The 19,719-nt window shown below is 45.3% G+C and overlaps 1 protein-coding gene across 1 annotated transcript in view; it reads left to right on the top strand.

The window, feature by feature from the left end:
• The window catches only part of AKAP4 (A-kinase anchoring protein 4), a 79,981-nt gene that overhangs the window by 37,336 nt on the left and 22,926 nt on the right, over positions 1 to 19,719 (top strand). Inside the window, exon 3 of the mRNA XM_033946033.1 lies at positions 4,994 to 5,047. Within this exon, the coding sequence (XP_033801924.1) occupies positions 4,994 to 5,047 (54 nt within the window). The remainder of the gene's footprint in view (positions 1 to 4,993; positions 5,048 to 19,719) is intronic.

Raw genomic sequence — 19,719 nt, forward strand, 5'->3', positions numbered from 1 at the left:
ATTCATATTTTACAATGAAACACATATAGGGCTCCTTTTACGATGCCGCGTTAGCGGCTTTATCGCATGCACATTTTTAGCGCGCGCTAACCCCCACGCTAGCTGAAAAACTACCGCCTGCTCAAGAGGAGGTGGTAGTGGCTAGCACGGCCGGCAAATTAGCACGCGCTATTACGCGTGTTAAACCGCTAATGTGGCTTCGTAAAAGGAGCCCATAATTCCACCAAAATGTTACAAGTACCAAGCGAGTATTTTTCCATGTAGATAATTGAACTTTTATTACTACTGATGTTAGAACGTCAAATAATCATTTATTGTGTCAAGTGTGTGATCATCTGATAAAGCACTAGATGGAAGTATAATGAAGATGAGTTATTTTTTCTATTGGACTAAATACATTTAGACTAGCTTTCAAAGGTAATACCTTCTTCTGAAGGAAAATGTTTTGCCTTCGAAAGCTAATCACAAATATATTAAGTTAGTCCAATAAAAAAGGAATCAGCTTATCTTTTTTTTTGTTCTGTTTTATTTCTATTTATTATCTCTCTTGTTCTCTTCCCAATGCATGCTGTAGGCATGTCCCCAGAACAGCTGCTCCTTCCTGCACCATGCCGTTCTCCAAGTATGAGTCACATGGTGCGTAAAACCCTGCATTGTTCTCAAAGTCTTGGGAGAACAGCACAGGAGTTCAAGTATGATACAGCTCATGCTCTCAAGGGTGCCACAGTGCAGGAAAAAGACAGCATCAGCTCTTCATTCCATGAACTTACAGATAGAGAATGACACGGTGACAAAATTCATCACAAAACCCCGTCCCTGCGGATAACCGCGGGAAATAATCCCATGTCATTTTTTAGTGTCTATTTCAGCCTCAGTCCTTCTACACCAGCATTCTTCAAAGCAAAGCTTGAGGGTCAGTAGTTGTGGCCATTCATACTCTGATTCTTCCCTCTCTCCTTAAAGAATGACATGAAGATTGTTTACCGCGGTTATCCGCGGGGACGGGAACGGTGATGAATTTTGTCACTGTGTCATTCTCTACTTACAGAACCCTGCCCTTCCCGCAGACACAGCTGCACTGGTTCTTCCTCTTTTCCATCACCTCATGGAGCTGTTGGTTCACACTACCATCCTTGTGTTGGTGCTAAATGAATTGTGTGTATTAAAAAAAAGTAAATTCTTCACTGTAGATAATACTGTAGATTCACTCTTAGACAGATGCATAATTGCATCTCACAGGGGCTGATGCAGAAAAGAACTGTGAGTTAAACCATAGCGTTACACACACACAACAGGAGGAGGACGAAGCTCAGGGGCTGGCAAACCATGAGGGAAACTGCAGGAATACCAAAGCACAAGGGAAACAAAGAGAGAGGACAAAAAACTGGGTCTTAAACTGCCTATACACAAATGCTAGGAGCCTGAGGGCCAAAATGGGAGAACTGGAAATCACAGCCAGCAATAAGGACCTAGACATAATTGGAGTCACAGAAACGTGGTGGACTGAGGACAATCAATGGGATGTGGCCATACCAGGGTACAAACTATACAGGAGAGACAGGACACATAAAAAGGGTGGAGGAATAGCGCTGTACATAAAAGACTCCATACCATCAGCCAGGACGGAAACAACAGTACGGGCAGATGGCCTGGAATCACTATGGGTTAAACTACAGGGAGGAGCAGGAGCAGACATTAAACTGGGTCTGTACTACCGCCCACCTGGACAACCGGAAGAAATCGACCAGGAGATGGAGGCTGAACTGAAACAGGTATGCAAAAGCGGAAATGTGGTGGTGATGGGGGACTTCAACCATCCTGGGATAGACTGGAGTATTGGGCACTCAAACTGCGCAAGAGAGACAAAATTCATAGAAGTCACGAGGGACTGTTTCATGGAGCAGCTGGTCACGGAACCAACACGGGGCGATGCCACTCTTGACCTAATCTTCAACGGACTAGGGGGGCCAGCAAAGGAGGTGGCGGTATTACCCCCACTAGGTAACAGCGATCACAACATGATCCAGTGCAAGCTTGAAATTGGATCAACAAAGGGGAAAAGAACCACAACGACGGCACTCAACTTCAAAAAAGGAAATTATGATGCCATGAGAAAAATGGTGGGAAAGAAGCTCAAAGGCAACATAGGGAAAACGGAATCCGTAGAAAAAGCCTGGACCTTACTCAAGGAGACTGTGCACGAAGCACAAAGCATATGCATCCCCAAGTTCAGAAAAGGGTGCAAAAAAAATAGAACAAAAAACCCAGTGTGGATAACAAGAGCAGTGAAGAAGGCGATAAGCGACAAGAAAGCATCGTTCAGAAAATGGAAAAAGGACCAAACAGAGGAGAACCAAAAAGGGCACAAAGAACGCCAGAAAGAGTGTCACTGAGTGGTTAGAAAAGCAAAAAGAGAATACGAAGAGAGACTAGCAAAGGAAGCAACAAACTTCAAGTCGTTCTTCAGATACGTCAAGGGGAAGCAACCGGCGAGAGAAGAAGTGGGACCATTGGACGATGGAGACCGAAAGGGAGTTGTAAAAGAAGAGAAAGAGATAGCTGACAGGTTAAATGAGTTCTTCACGTCAGTCTTCACGATGGAGAATATAACCAACATTCCGGAACCCGAGGAGATCGTAATAGGAGACCAAGACGATAAGCTGGTCAACTTAGAGGTAAGCCAAGAGGATGTACTCAAGCAGATTGACAGACTAAAGAGCGACAAATCGCCGTATCCGGATGGCATTCACCCAAGGGTACTCAAGGAACTAAAAGACGTAATAGCGGAGCCACTTCGACAAATATGCAACCTATCCTTAAAAACCGGAGAGATCCCGGAGGATTGGAAAATAGCAAATGTCACGCCCATCTTCAAGAAGGGCGCAAGGGGGGACCCGGGAAACTACAGGCCGGTGAGCCTGACTTCAGTTCTGGGAAAGATGATGGAGGCACTGATTAAAGACGGCATCTGTGAGCACATCGAAAAAAATGGGCAGCTAAAACCAAGTCAACATGGCTTCTGTAAGGGTAGGTCATGCCTCACAAACTTATTGTACTTCTTTGAGAGAGTGAACAGCCAGGTGGATAAAGGGGAATCTATAGACATCATTTACCTTGACTTCCAAAAAGCCTTCGACAAGGTGCCACACGAGAGACTGCTTAAAAAGATATGGAACCAAGGGGTACAAGGGGAGGTCCACCGATGGATCAAAAACTGGCTGGCAAACAGGAAGCAGAGGGTTGGCGTAAAGGGCCACTACTCAGACTGGAAAGGGGTCACGAGCGGAGTTCCGCAGGGGTCAGTGCTGGGACCGCTCTTGTTCAATATCTACATAAATGACCTAGAGGCGGGAACAAAGTGTGAAGTCATTAAATTTGCAGATGACACCAAACTATACAGCAGGGCTCAATCCAAGGAAGACTGCGAGGAGCTCCAAAAAGATCTAACGCAGCTGGAAAAGTGGGCCGAAAAATGGCAGATGAGCTTCAACGTGGGAAAATGCAAGGTCATGCACGTGGGGAAAAAGAACCAGATGTTCACATACAAAATGGGGGGAACACCACTAGGGGTTAGTAACCTGGAGAGAGACCTGGGAGTGATGGTAGATGCAACACTGAAGGCATCGGCGCAATGCGCCACAGCCTCTAGGAAAGCAAACAGAATGCTGGGTATCATTAAGAGGGGTATTACGACCAGGACGAAGGAAGTTATCATGCCGCTGTATCGTGCAATGGTACGGCCGCATCTGGAGTACTGTGTCCAGTACTGGTCGCCATACCTCAAGAAGGACATGGCGGTACTTGAGGGAGTACAAAGAAGAGCAACCAAACTGATAAAGGGAATGGAAAATCTCCCATATACCGACAGATTGAAGCAGTTGGGACTTTTCTCCCTGGAGAAGCGAAGACTTAGAGGAGACATGATAGAAACCTTCAAGATCCTGAAGGGCATAGAAAAAGTAGACAGAGACAGATTTTTCAAATTAAGGGGCACCACAAGTACAAGGGGGCATTGGGGGAAATTGAAAGGGGACAGGTTTAGAACAAACGCTAGGAAGTACTTTTTCACTCAGAGGGTGGTAGATACATGGAACGCGCTTCCAGAGGCTGTTGTGGACAAGAAAACACTAAATGGATTCAAAGAAGGTTTGGATAGATTCCTAGAAGAAAAAGGGATTGGGGGGTACAGATAGGTATAGACCATTGCTCAGGCAATGGGCCTGATGGGCCGCCGCGGGAGCGGACCGCTGAGCAGGATGGACCTATGGTCTGCCTCAGCGGAGGCAACTTCTTATGTTCTTATGTTACCTCAGGGTTTATATAAGTTAAAAAAAAAAGGTTTGAGCGTGGGTGTTAACTCATGCAGTAAACAATTCCCTCACACTGCATTAAAATGAATGCAAATATGGTCATTACCAATTCTGCAGCAATGCAGAAAAAAATGGGTTTTGATGGTCACACAATGCAAAAGGTTTTGGTGAGGTCAGGTGCATCATAGAAGGACATCTTGTGGCACCCCTCTCTCCCTCAACCTGATTCCCCTGCCCCCAATAGTTTTCTGCATCGGTGCCTGTTTTCTAGTGGCTCCTCTATCTTCCTTCTCTAACTGACCCAACCCAAATCCTTGCCCCAGAATGAAATTCACGGGGAAAACTTCAATTCACACAGTGTTTCCAACTTTAGGTTTTTCTGGACAACCTTACTGGCAGTTATAGTACTTAAGCTTTATGTCATATGATAGTTGTGAGTTGTGTTCTTTGCATGTAATTTTGAAGGAGCTGATGTGTTAAGTATTTGCTTAAAGTGATATTTCCATTAAAATAATCTTTACTGCCCAGCCTCAGCACTGCTGTATCTTAAAGCAGAGACTTTGTCATGTCTGATAGCACGTTTGTGGCTGTATTCAGTCTTCTGCCAGAGGAATGGGTGGGGGGAGAAGAGGCGTTATGTGGTTGCCACGCTGTGTCTCATCCTGTGGCATTCTCTTTTTCAGGTCACTTTTTTTGATGTATCCAACTGGACAGAAGAAGACATACACAAGAGCAAGGTAAAGTCCCCTATGTTAGGCTGGGCTTTATTCCCCTGTGGAGACCACATGTGCCCACCCAAAATTTGAGGTCTAGCTACACTTCTGATGCTCACGATAGCTTTGAGCATTGACCCCCCCCCCCACTCCCGAGTTCTTATGTACTAAATCAGGGGTGCCCCCACTTTTTGGGCTTGTGAGCTACTTTTAAAATGACCAAGTCAAAATGATCTACCAACAATAAAATTTTAAAAAAACACAACGCACACTGTACTCATAGAATTGTTAATTATCATTCCTATTCCGGGGTTTTTTCAAAGAGGTCAAAGCAGATGACTCTATGCACTGTCACCTCAGTAACAACCATACAAAAATAGACAAATACCCACCCCCTCCCTTTTTACTAAACCACGATAGCAGTTTTTAGCGCAGGGAGCTGCACTGAATGCCCAGCTCTGCTCTCGACGCTCATTGGCTCCCTGCGCTAAAAACCTCTATTGCGGTTTAGTAAAAGGGGACCATATTGTAAAATATAGACAGCAAATATAAATTCAGACACATTTTGATCACTAAATTTAAAATAAAATCATTTTTCCTACCTTGTCTGGTGATTTCATGAGTCTCTGGTTGCACTTTTTCTTCTGACTGTGCATCCAATCTTTCTTCCCTTCTTTTAGCCTGTATGCTTCCTCTCCTCCTGACCTCATCCCCCCTCCCACGTTTTCTTCTTCTCTCCCTGCCCTCTCTTTCTTTCTCTCTTCATGCCCCCTTTCTTTTTTTCTGTTTCTCTTCTTTCCTTCTGTCTCCCTGCCTGCCCTCTTTCTCCCTCCCTGCCCTCCCCCAAGCCACTGCCACTGCCGCTGCCATCGGATAACAGGCCCCCAAAGCCGCCCGCCGCCGGCCAAGCTCTCCTTGCTTTGGGCCCACCAGCATTCCTCTCCCCGACGTCAATTTTGCCGTCGGAGAGGAAGTTCCGCTGGCCAGAACTTCCTCTCCGACGGTAGAATTGACGTCAGGGAGAGGAAGGCTGATCGGCCCAAGATCGACCTATTGGGAGAAATGCTGCCGGGTCCTGCCTTTGAGGAAACAGAAAGTACGCAGGACCTGGCAGCAAGAAGAGCAAATCGCAAGCTTCACTGACCTGTCTCCCGCTTTAGCCCGCGAACGGGGCTCTAACATGTGCGTGCCGCTTCCCTTCTCTCCCCCCCCCCCCCCCCCCGACATAACTTCCGGTTTCAGAGGGAAGAGAAGGGAAGCCGGTACAAGCACACGGTTAGCCCCCGGAGCATAAATTCTTCTTCAAGCCGTTTTTTTTTTAATGTTGAGCAGCGGAGGCAGCAGCAGAATTCAGGAGCAGGCCAGTCAGGAGGGGAAAAAAGAGAAGGGAAGAAGGGAACCCGCTCTGCGATCGACTGGGGTCGCCTGAGCGAGTGACCTGTCGATCGCGATCGACGTGTTGGGCACCCCTGTACTAAATGATCTTATAAATAATCTTCACTTTAGGTGAGATGGCTACCAATCTGCATTCCTCAGTACCACTCATCTGGGAGAGTACTAGTTTATTAAATCTCAGAAGTCAAATAAGATCGGGCGTGGCTGATAGCTGGTTGAAGGGTTACCAGCTGTTGTCAGACATAGAAGGCAATGGCAAACCTCTGCAGTATCCTATGAGGAAAAGGTCAAAAGTGGGACTCTAATCCCCAATCCCACAATCCAGAAGTGGAAGTCTAAAAACAGTTTTAAAAATGATAATTTTACCACTAGATGGTGCTCTTCCCCCATTTTGATAAAATATAACTGCATTGTGGCCAGAGGAGAGCATATTATTGTGGTTTATGTTATGTGATATGAAAGCTGTATTAGTGCCCATAATTCTTTTTAGAAGTAGCCGGCATCATACCTATTAGAATGAAACTGGCTTTCGGTTTAAAATGGCGCCTTTTTATAGAGGTCAACAGTTGAAAAGTGCTTGCAGCTGGTATCTACACATATGTTACAGACTAGGGAATGACACAGGGACAAATTTTTCCCTGTCCCCGCAGGAACTCAATTTCCCCATCCCATCCCTGCAATTTTTGTTGCTGTACCTATCTCTGCCCCATTCCTGTAAACTCTGTCTTAACTGTGCAAGCCTCAAACACTTTTGATTTTAGCGTTTGAGGCTTGTGCAGATGAGGACAGAGCTTGCAGGAAAAGAACTCGCCGGAACGAGATGTGAAAATGAGCTCCCACGGGGACAGAGCAAAAAATTGTCCCCATGCCATTCCCTATTACAGACCTCTTAACAAGGCAGCAACCCAACTCTCCACCCCCAGAACAAAATACAGAGAGATAAACACTTGGGGGCTCCTTTTACAAAGGTGCGCTAGCAGTTTTAGCGCGTGCTAGCCGCTACCGCCTCCTTTTAAGCAGGCGGTAGTTTTTCTTTTCCAGCTTCCTGTATAACCTGCTTATATATTCACTTCCTTTGTACATATACTCGTAGTCTATGCTCTCTTGAAAACTGGTACCATTTTTGCCTCTGCTGGGAGGCCTTTCTGTACATCCATCTTTCTGTGAACAAATATTTCTCTTTATTTCTCCTCAATTTATGGCCTTTGAGTCTCATGGCATTTTGCATTAGAGTTGTCTATTTAAAAATGCTAACTTCTTGCAGGGCCATACTGAAGGCCGTACGAGTGGTATAGTGTGCGAGGGAAGATGGGAACGTCAAAGTTGCTCCCCATTCATTGTGTCTTCTTTGCCACAATGCAATGGGCAGGGCAGGGCACCTCTCAGAGGACACAATTCCAGCACATTATTGAGACATTAACTGCCAGATTCTATAAATGGTGCCCAAAGTCGTGCATGCAATTTGAGTAATGTGCCAATTAATGTGAATAATTGGGCACTAACAATTATTGTCATTAATTGACAACAATTTGAATTTTCAGGTGTGTCTTGCTGAGCGCTATTCTATAAAGATGCACATGCAAATCTTTTAGCATATAACTGAAAAGGAGGCGTGGCCATGGGAGGACCATGAGTAGGTTAGGGGTGTTCATTAAAGAAACATGGTATTATAGAATTCGGGGGATCCATGTCCAATTTATGCACAAGGATTTATATCAGGTTTCAGTAGATGTAAATGTTTGGACACGGATTCCAGTGATACGTGTTATTCTATAAGCAGCACCTAACTTGGAGTGTCCTTTATAGGGCAGAGTTCACATTTTCTTCAGTGCCTAGCTTCCTAAATACCCTCCTATTCCCAAGGTTCAGCTTCCAGAACTGAACACAGTCTTCCGAATGATATCGCCAATGCTTGTACAGCTATTTTATCATTCCCTTTATTTTTCTTTCGGTAATACTTCTCCCAGAGTACCCTAGCACAGTGCTCCCAGTTTCATTTTCAAATTTCTCCTACCGAGAATGACACGATGACAAAATTCATCACCGTTCCCATCCCCGCGGATAACCGCGGGAAACCATCTTCATGTCATTCTTTAAGGAGAGAGGGAAGAATCGTAGTATGAATGGCCACAACCACTGACCCTCAAGCTTTGCTGTGAAGAATGCTGGTGTAGAAGGACTGAGGTTGAAATGGACACTAGAAAATGGCATGGGATTATTTCCCGTGGTTATCCGCGGGGACGGGGACGGTGATGAATTTTGCCACCGTGTCATTCTCTACTACCGCACACTTTGGGCTCCTTTTACTAAGGTGCGCTAGGGCTTTAACGGGCGGAATAGCGCACGCTACATTGCCCCGTGCGCTAGACCTTAACACCAGCATTGAGCTGGCGTTAGTTCTAGCAATGTAGCACGCGGTAATTTCCTACGTGCGCTAAAAATGCTAGCGCACCTTAGTAAAAGTAGCCCTTTATCTCGTTCACTAAGATGATCATCTCAAAATCTATCGACAGTGCCCTCATTGAAAGTTATCAATATGCGCTGTAATACATCATTTTCGGTACCAGCCCCTCTAACATGGAACTCCCTGCCCAGTTTTTTAAGGGAGGAAAAAAAAGTTTCGATAAATTTAAAGGATCTCTTAAATATTTCCTTTTTAAAGATGCGTTCAAATTCTAACTCTGACATATCTTCATACTTTCAATATTGCCTCACACTCAACAATGTTAAACATTATTCTATATTTTTCTTTAGGCTTTCTTCACTCTCCTCTCGTTCTTTCCAATACAAATTGTAGTTTTTCCTTTTTTTTTCCCTATCGTTCCATTATTCTTTGTCTCTCGTCATGTGCCGAGCTCCACATCCGTGGAGATGATGCGGTATATAAACTTAAGGTTTAGTTTAGTTTAGTTTACTTGTATTCCTTCTATTTTAATTGTAAATCGCTTAGAATTTTATGTAAAGCAATCAATCAAATTTTAAATAAACTTGAAACTTGCTCTCAGCCCAGTCTTCAGGGCATACCCAACCAGTAAGGTTTTCAGGATATCCACAATGAATATACATGAGATAGAACTGCATGCACTGCCTCCTCAGTATGCAAATCCATTTCATACATATTCATTGCAGAAATCCTGAAAACCTGACTGGACTGAATGGGTATGGCCCAAGGACTTGAGAGGCAAAGGAAAGAAGAAGGTCCTCAACTCAAAAGAATCATTGCTCTAGCATTTCTTTGGGGGTTTTTTGGCCACTGCTTTTTCATACTATTCAACAACTTTGAGATTATCAGCTGTGATTTCCCTGAGATCTCCTTGTTGAGTGTCCATTTGTACCTCAGCCCCATCATGTCTTGGATTTCTGCTCCCCTATGCATGGCTCTAAATCAGGGTTTATCAACCCAGACTTTGGGACACACCCAGTCTGTCAGGTTTTCAGGATATCCACAGTGAAACAGGGTTTATCAACCCAGACCTTGGAACACACCCAGTCCGTCAAGTTTTCAGGATATCCACAGCGAATATGCACAAGATACAAGGAGTAGAGAATGACACAGTGACAAAATTCATCACCGTTCCCGTCCCTGCGGATAACCGCAGGAAATAATTCCATATCATTTTTTAGTGTCTATTTCAGCCTCAGTCCTTCTACACCAGCATTCTTCAAAACAAAGCTTGAGGGTCAGTGGTTATGGCCATTCATACTCTGATTCTTCCCTCTCTCCTTAAAGAATAACATGGAGATTGTTTACTGCAGTTATCCACGGGGACGGGAACGGTGATGAATTTTGTCACCGTGTCATTCTCTAACAAGGAGCCACTGAAAAGTTCTCTGCCCAACCAACAAAGTTGGGACAGTCTCCATCAAGGGTTATACACTTAATCCAGTGATTTTCCACATTTTTTTCTTCCATCAGAAAAATATAGAACAAAAAAGTGTATAGCACTCGATGGAGACTGCCCAGCCTTATTGATTGGGCTGAGAACTTTTTAGTGGCCCCTCATAGATTTGCATACAATGGAAGTAGAGCATGCATATTCATTGTGGATATCTTGAAAACCAGGCTGGCCTGATGTGTCCCAAGAATTGGATTGAGAACCCATGCTCCTATCTATGTTGCATACATTTAAGTTTCCAATCTTTCACCACTTCTCAAACTATTTCCAAGGTCACTATGAACTTATGAGGTTACTAGATGACTCTAAGTCACTAGGATGTGAGCCAAACCTGGTTGCACCTCATTTCCAATTCCAGTTTCTAAAGGAGAAAGTGAAAAACAAGGATTGTTTCAGGCTATTCCTAGCACTCTTACTCCATTCACTCTGGTCAGATCTCTAAATTCTTCACAGCAAAATTTTTACCTTTCCTCAGAGCAATCTCCATTGATCGCTACCCTCTGTTGCCTTCCGCTCAACCAGTTCTTGACCAAGCCCGTCACTTTGGGACCCATCCCGAGAGCACTCAGTTTATTTACTAGACATCTGTGTGGAATACTGTCAAAGGCTTTGCTAAAATCTGAATACACCACATCTAGTACACTCCCTCTATCCAATTCTCTGGTCACCCAGTCAAAGAAATTGATCAGATTTGTCTAACAAGACCTACCTCTAGTGAATCCATGTTGCCTCCGGTCCTGTAATCCACAGGATTCCAAAAACTTCACCATTCTCTGTTTTAAAAGTGTTTCCATTAATTTGCTTGCCACAGAATTCAGACTTACCGGCCTGTAATTCCCTGTCTCCCTTACTTTCACTTTTGTGGAGAGGGACCATATCTGCCCTTGGATGGTTTCACATGAAGACAGATTGCAATTTCACTCTTTTGGCGCTTGTTCAGCCTGATTTTTTACATAAAGTTGTAGCCCATTTGGTTCAGTTCATGTGAGTAATACAAGATCTAGGACTTGGAAGGAGTTTTTCGAAACACGGACCGTGTCGGGTCCTGCTTTTTTTTTTACTTAAGTGAACCAATCTTTAGGCTACAGCGTTTTGATTGACCTCAATAAAGTCCTAACATCTTGTTCATCGTTTCTGCAGTTTCCTTTGATTTGTCTTTGTTCGTTCATCACCGCAGATCCGTTGGACTTTTTGTTTGTTTTGGTTTCTGGTTGGTTAAAGCAGACTATAAAAGATGTAACTAACTGTAACTGTATCTTCCTCAGAGATGCAAAGTTGCCCAATTCCAAACTGGAAACATTTTGTCCAGTCATGGTTTTGAACATACATCTCAAAGCAGTTTGGGATTTGTAGTGACTAATCCTGCCCATTGAAATCGGTGCTGCAAGTCACATATTGCATCCGTAATGAATGGGTGAGAAATCCAGAATTGTCTGAAAATCTCCAACCTGGAACTGGGTAACTTGGTACCTCTGTTTCCCCAACCTTTTGTTTTTATTTTTAAGATTGAGGGGTCTTTTTTTACTAAGGCACACTACCAGATTTAGAATACACTAATCATTAGCGTGTGCACCTTAGTAAAAGGACCCCTAAATCCCTCTTCTACAAAGCTGCATGGTAACGGCCCCGAAGCCCATAGAGATTTAAAGGGCTTTGGGGCTGTTACCGCGCGACTTTGTAGAAGAGGGGGTAAGTTTATACATATATGTTTTCTATATATGACTAGTTACATTAACGGGTGCTAGAATATATGTGTGTGTGTCTGTCTTTATTTCTTTCTCTCTCTCCTTCTTCTCCTCTCCTTCTGTATTTCTATCTTTTTTTTCTGTCTTTCTTTTTCCTCGGCTGTCCACCCATTCTCCCTTCCTTTTACCTTCCCTGTGTCCACCACCACCCCTTCACTGCTCCCCTTATCCAGCAGCAGCCCTTCTCCCTTTTTTTAATCTCTCCCCTGTCCATCAGCACCTCTTTCCTGCTCCCCTGTCCAGCAGTAGGCCTCCCTTCATTTTTTTTCCCCCCTAGCACCTCTTTCCTGCTCCCCCGTCCAGCAGTAGGCCTCCCTTCCTTTTTCTACCCCTCCCCCCGTCTCTTCCCCTGTCCGGCAGCACCCCTTACCTCACGTCTGCCTTCCGCCGACAGCCGCCTCAAGCCGCTGCGGCAGACAGCCTCCGCGCCACCCGAAGCCGACATCTGCCTTGGGAGAGAGAGATGCGTGGAAGCGTGCATGCACACTCCTACCTGCGGGGACCTACAGCGCACGGAAAACGGGAGCACGTAGGTTAGAGTGTGCATGCGCAGCTTAGGCTTTTATTATATTAGATGTAACTCATATACTATAATCTCCTCTTATGTGCCTGTTGTGTGTTCTGCATTAATTTTTTGGTTTTTATTTTTCCCCTTATTTTTTGAATCACCTATTTTTTTTTTAATTAGTTATTTAGATTTCTTTTTAGATTTCATGGTATAATCAAATAAACTTGAAACTTGAGAGGAAGCCATTTGGTAATTTTAACTAAGGTATCACCCCTAGGACTGACATTAAAAAACCAGCACAAGAGATGAAGTAGGACCACCCCCCCCCCCCCCTTAAAATTCAGTGCACTTTCCGGCACTGGAAAAAATTCCATTTGCAGGTTCTTAGCATTTGCATGTGAAGTCTGCTAAACAACATGCTTTTTCCCATCACTAAAATCCACATTTATTAATATGGAAGTAAAAATTAGCACTTAAAAAGATGAACTAAAGAGCTCTATGTGTATCCAAATCAGAATATTTTAATAGGAATGCGGCTTTGTTGTTTAATGCTTCCTAATAATTCTAGTAAAACTGTTTAGTCTAGTTACCGTATTAAATGATTTACAGTGTATTATCAGCTGTAAATCTTCATTGTTTATTTCTTGGGAATAGTCTGAGCCCATTCTTTTTTTTTTTTTTTTTGGGGGGGGGGAGGGAGGTAGACTTGGCAGGTGGTTTAATTGTTCTATGGCAATGGTAATCATTAGCGTGACCCTGAGCAAGTCACTCAGTCCTCCATAGCCCCGGGTACATTGGATAGATTGTGAGGCCGTCGGGACAGATAGGGAAAATGCTTGAGTACCTGATTGTAAAACCGCTTAGATAACCTTGATAGATGGTATCTAAAAACCTAATAAACTTGAAACTTGGTTCTTGCATCATCCTGTCCCTCTTCGTGTCAGGTGGCTTAGTGTTAGCCTTCATAGTGTTCAGGTTCTCAGTCTCAGCCAAAATGCCAGAAAGGTGCCATTCTCTATTCTTAGGAAAAACCCTGCACTTGGATCCCAGCCAAAATGCTACCAAGAGTGAATTCTCTAGTTTGCATTGCAGAAATCCTGAAAACCTGACTAGACTGAATGGGTGTGGCAGAAGGACTTGAGAGGCAAAGGAAAGAAGAAGGTCCTCAACTCAAAAGAATCATTGCTCTAATATTTCTTTGGGGGGGTTTTGGCCACTGCTTTTTCACACTATTCAACAACCTTGAGATTATCAGCTGTGATTTCCCTGAGCACGGACCTCACAGATCTAAAGCCGCACGTCCTTAAAAATCTGAGATCTGTGCTTGTAGTTTCTGGCTCTGTCAGACCTCGATGACAATTTAGCTCTGACGGATCCGTCAGCGCTAAAATGTCATAGAGGTCTGTCAGAGCCAGAGACTAGTAGTGCTGGAGCGGCTCTAAAATGAATCCTATGGGGGGTCTGGCTGTTTTCAGTAAATTTAAAAATCTGAGGTCTGCGCCACTTTTAGTCTCTGGCTCTGACAGACCTCTATGACATTTTAGTGCTGCTGGATCCTAATACTTTTCCCTCCCTATGCTCAGACGGATCCATCAGAGCTAAATTGTCATCGAGGTCTGTCAGAGCCAGAAACTACAAGTGGCACGGACCTCAGGTTTTTAAGGACGTGTGGTTTTAGATCCGCGAGGTCCGTTAGGTCCATGAGGTCCGCGTTTTACCTCTTCCCCAAACTAGAGAATTCACTCTTGGTAGCATTTTGGCTGGGATCCGTGAGGTCCGCGTTTTACCCCTTCCCTCTAGTTTGCTTGATCTGAAAAGAAACCAGAGTATGATGTTTCCATTCAGCTTGCTGAAAAGTTATTTGATGAAGGGATGACCGCTGATGGACTGAATACCTCAAGAGAACCAGTACAGGGTTACCAGACCTTCCAGTTCACATTAACCAGTCCAAATGCAGCTAAGGTTTGTAGTGACTGCTAGACATTGCCCCTTGAAAGCAGTGTAGTCACTTATGTGAATAAGTCTAATTCCCTGTGTCTAAGGGGTCCTTTTTTCAAGCCGCGCTAGCGGGGTTAGCGCGTCGGACATTTCATCATGTGATAACCCCCGCGGCCGGCTAAAAAAACTAACGCCTGCTCAATGCAGGCATTAGCGGCTAGTGCGGCAGGTGGTTTAACGCGCGGTATTACGTGCATTAAACCCCTACCGCAGCTTCATAAAAGGACCCCTAAGGGTCTGAATCACAAAAAAAGTACCTTGACCAGTGGCGTGACGAGGGTGAGTGATGCCCAGAGCGGTGGTGCCTCTTTGCCCCCCTCCCCTCTTTCCCGAACCCCCTGTCGCACGCGCGCCCTCCTTCCCTTCCCTGCGCTTTAAAATTTTTTTACCAGCATTACGAACTTGCTGCCCACGTCGTGCCAGCTCTCCCTCTGACATCACTCCCTAGGCCCAGGACCCGGAAGTGACGTGGGATACTGCTCACACCGGGAAAACTAATGAGGTACAAGGGAAGGGGGGCACATGCGTGACGGGGGAGAGCGGAGGGCAGAGAGGATGGCGGGAGCTGGCGCCCCCACCATGACAGCGCCTGGGGTGGACCACCCCCCCCCCTTCCTACACCACTGACCTTGACCATTTGCAACTAACTGTCACTGTTATTGCAGTCTCAACAGACCAGACTGATTACCTTCTGTACTATTAAAGACACAGTCCAGAGCAGTGGCCTCAAACTCAAACCCTTTGCAGGGCCACATGGAGGGTCTCAGAAAAAAAAAAAAAATAGTTACTGTCTTATTAAAGAAATTGACAATTTTGTATGAGGTAAAACCCTTTATAGTTTATAAATCTTTACTTTTGGCTAGATACATGGGCAAGTGTACTGTGAGAAGCCTGAATTGCAGCAATCTGTTCTGCACCTGTTTTATGGTGGGACAGTGCAGTGGCATAGTTAATGGGTGGGGGTGGGGGGGGTCCACCCCAGGCGCAGTAAAAATAGGGTTACGATATAGCTCCAGAAAAAGGAGGTTGGCTTGAGACATCCGGGTAGTAACACCTGGATGTCTCGATCTGTCCTCCTTACTTCCATTGCTTTCAATTAAAATAAAACCTCCTTTTTTCTGGAGTCATATGGTAACCCTAAGTAAAAGGACCTCTTTTGGAGACTGAACCTTCAAAAATATATAAACAGGACAGAATTGCCCCAGTGAGTAGCTACTAAAATGGTCAGTAACCTTTGCCATTAACTGTATGGGGACAGACTTAAACATAGAAACATGATGGCAGATAAAAGTCAAATGGCCCATCCAGTCTGCCCTTCCGCGGTAACTATTATCTCTTTCTCTCTCTAAGAGATCCCACGTGCCTATCCCACGCTTTCTTGAATTCAGACACAGTCTCTGTCTCCACCACCTCTTCCGGGAGTCTGTTCCACGCATCTACCATCCTTTCTGTAAAAAAGTATTTCCTTAGATTACTCCGGAGCCTATCACCTCTTAACCTCATCCTATGCCCTCTCTCATTCCAGAGCTTGCTTATTTATTTATTTGGACTATAATATGTATATGTTGGAGGAAAGGCAGGAGGGGGAGATATCATAGAGATGGTTAAATAGTTCCATGGCTTAAATGCACAGGGGGGCGAGTCACTTTCACTTGAAAGGAAGCTCTGGAATGGAGGGGCATAAAATGAAGGTGAAGGGGACATACTCAGGAGAACTCTGAGGAAATACTTCTTCATGGAAAGGGTGCTGAATTTGTGGAACAGCCTCCTGGTAGAGGTGGTAATGATTACAATTGTATCTGAATTAGAGAATGACGCAGGGACAAAGTTTTCCCCATCCCCCATTTTCCTGTCCCATCCCAGCGAGTTCTTTTCCTGTCCCTGCCCAATTCCTGCAAGCTCCGTTCTCAACTGCACAAGCCTCAAACACTTTAAAATCATAAGTGTTCGAGGCTTGTGTGGTTAAGGCAGAGCTTACAGGAATGGGGCAGGGACCGGGACAGCAACAAAACTCTCACAGGGACGGTTTAGGGAAATTGAGTTCCTGCGAGGACAGGGACAAATCTGTCCCTGTGTCATTCTCTAGTCTGAATTCAAGAAAGCTTAGGACAGGTACATAGGATCTCTAAGGGAGAAGATAATACAAGATGGCATGGATGGAAGATTGGATAGGGCATATGGTCTTTATTTGCTTTCATTTGTCTATTTTTCTATAATGTGTTCCTACATGTGAGTGCTTAGTTAAAGAATCATATGTCACCTTGATAGATGGTATATAAAAATCTAATAAACTTGAAACTTGGTTCTTGCACACGTCTTTAAGTCCTTCAGTAAAAAGTACAGGGTCAATATTCATCTGGCAGTTGTGAGCATTTTGTTCACTGCCGATGCATTTATTCCCCGGATATTCAAAGCCAGGCCCTGTCCGGGTTTCAGCTTTGAATATACAGTTATTTTTGAGCCAGCTAACACACAATCACTTAAGTCAATATTCAGCACTTAAGTGGCCATGGGTTAGCACATACTTCTACTACTATTACTATTTATTACTTATATAGCACTGAAAGGCATATGCAGCGCTGTACATTTTGGTATTTAGTAGACGCTCCCTGCTCAGAAGAGCTTACAGCTTGGACGGACAGACAGACATGACATATAGGGTTGGGGATGCAGAATCCAAGGTAAGGAGTTTGGAGTTGAAAGCACTCTTGAAGAGGTGGGCTTTTAACCTGGATTTGAACACTGCCAGTGACGGAGCATACCGGGCAGTTTGTTCCAGGCATATGCCTAACGGACAGATGCCTAACCCGCCCAACCACCCCGATTCTTTAGCCACTGCCCATGTCACAGGCATTGGTTAGAGAATCACACCTGATCCCTTGCCATCAGCTGATTGCAGCAAGGGAATCTCCCTGCTGTGATCAGCTGAGTAGCTGCAGCAGGGGACCTCTCCCCCCCCTTCCAAAGTCCCCTGGCAGGAGGGATGCCCACTCCCTTCTGCCCCTGAACTTCCAAACTCCTTCCGCAGCAGCGAGGCAGGAGGGATGCCCACTCCCTCATGCCCCAAACCATTTTGGTGTGGCAAGCCTGCCGTCCAGAGGGTGCATGCATCCTTCTGGAAGGACTGTCTTCAGGAAAGGTATGAGATGGTGGTGGGGTCCCAGGGGCTACCACAGGTTTGGAGGTGCTGGGGGGGGGGGTCTACAGGTGCAGGGGGGCCTGGAGGGGGATGTCGCAGGTTGAGGGGTTGGGAAGTTCAAGGGGGGGTAGCGGCAGGAGGGAGTAGGTATCCCTCCTGCTGGGGTACTTAAAAGGATTCAGGGGCAGGAGGAAATGGCATCCCACCTGCCAGTTGACGTCATGGGGGGGATCCCTGCCGTGGCCACTCAGCTGATCATAGCAGGGGGATTTCCTTGCCGCAATCAGCTCAGCAGCCACATCTATTTGAAATGTAAGCCATCATTTTGCTGGCCTACATGTCAGGCATCTGTTGCAGCCCTAGGGAGCCGCCTAAGGCAGCTTAAGCGGTGACGGGATAATCGTGCCCAACACCAATGCGCCGACAAGCCAGCGCTGACAATTCGGCCTCACTGAGGGGCCCGACCTCGATAACCTGCTGTCTAGACAGGCGAGGAATAGGGAGCATAGTGTCAGCCTCCTCCGTCGCTGACGCCCACATCCATTCTGTCATTCCCACAGAGCTGTGCGGCCGTGGGGCATTTGCTAGGCTGGCTCACTTCGATAATGCGAGTTGGGCCGTCCTAGCAAAAGCCCTGCGACTGCACGGCCTAGTGGATGCTGGACAGGGAGCAGGGAAGGGAGAAGGGGTACTATTGGACAGGGGAAAGCAAGGAAGGGGTGCTGCTGGACAGGGAGAGAGGTAAAAGGAAAGGAGAAGGCCTATTGCTGGACATGGGGAGCAGGAAAGGGGTGCTTCTGGACAGGGGGGAGGTAAAAGGAAGGGAGAAGGGAAGACAGACAGGGGGAGAGAGACAGAAAAAAAAAAAAAGACAGACAGACAAACGGGGCAGAGAGAGAAACATAAATAAAGAAAGACAGATAGACAGGGGGCCAGGGAGTGAGACAGAAAGAAAGAGGGCAGGAAGAGAGAAATAAAGACAAAAATACAGAAAGAAAAAAAAGAAAGAAATGCCTGCGTCTACACATATATTCTAGCATCTGTTAATGTAGGGCTAAACAACTAGTATTATATATTTAATAAAGAACTCCTCCTCTCCTTTTCCTACCTATCCAGTCTTTTCTGACCAGAGTGCTATATTCTGTTCTTGGTTACAATCTGCCATACCTCTTTGATAATGACAAGGGGCATCTATGTTTGGATTTGTTGACTTTGAACATTCATCATATTCAGTGGCGTAGGAGGGTGAGTGGCACTCCTTCCCGTCCTCTTCTCTACCCTCCCCCCTGCCGCATGCATGCACGCCCACCTCCATCCCTTTTTAATTTTCCCAGCATGAGCAGCATTATGAACTTGCTACCCACATCGTGTCAGCTCTCCCTCTGACATCACTTTCTAGGTGCGGGACCTAGAAGTGACATCAGAGAGAGCCAACAGCGATGCGGGCAACAAGTTCATGATACTGCGTGGCAGGGGGTGGCGAAGGAGCGGGAGGGCGGAGAGGAGGACAGGTGCTGGCACCCCCACCAAGACAGTGCCCGAGGTGGACCGCCCCCACCTTCCTATGCCACTGATCATATGCCCTTCTTTTTTTTTTTTTAGAATAATTTTTATTAGCAAAGCAACCAATACAGAAAAGCAATGGAAATAACAAATGCCCTTCTAATTTCTTTCTCTTCCAACCTTTCGTCTATATTTCCTTATCCACCATGGGATTGACACTTTGATACTAACAAGAGCAGGCAAGTATTCCTTGGATATTCCAAATTGAAAGCCTCCCCCACAAAGACTTGTTAAATTTTGGCTGGTTAACTTGTTAGTGGGATAAAATATATTAGTTTGCATTAGAGAGGAGTTAGACCTGTCCTAAAGTTAACTATATAACTTATCCAGCTAACTTCAATCAGAATATGCAGTGGTACAACTTAACTTGGTAAGTCTGCTGCATGTCCAGTTAACTAGATATCCCCCCTAAATATTAGGTATATCGATTAAATTTTAACCTTTTGGGATTT

This window comes from Geotrypetes seraphini, chromosome 5 (assembly GCF_902459505.1).
Source record: "Geotrypetes seraphini chromosome 5, aGeoSer1.1, whole genome shotgun sequence".
In the NCBI taxonomy this organism is placed as follows: domain Eukaryota; kingdom Metazoa; phylum Chordata; class Amphibia; order Gymnophiona; family Dermophiidae; genus Geotrypetes; species Geotrypetes seraphini.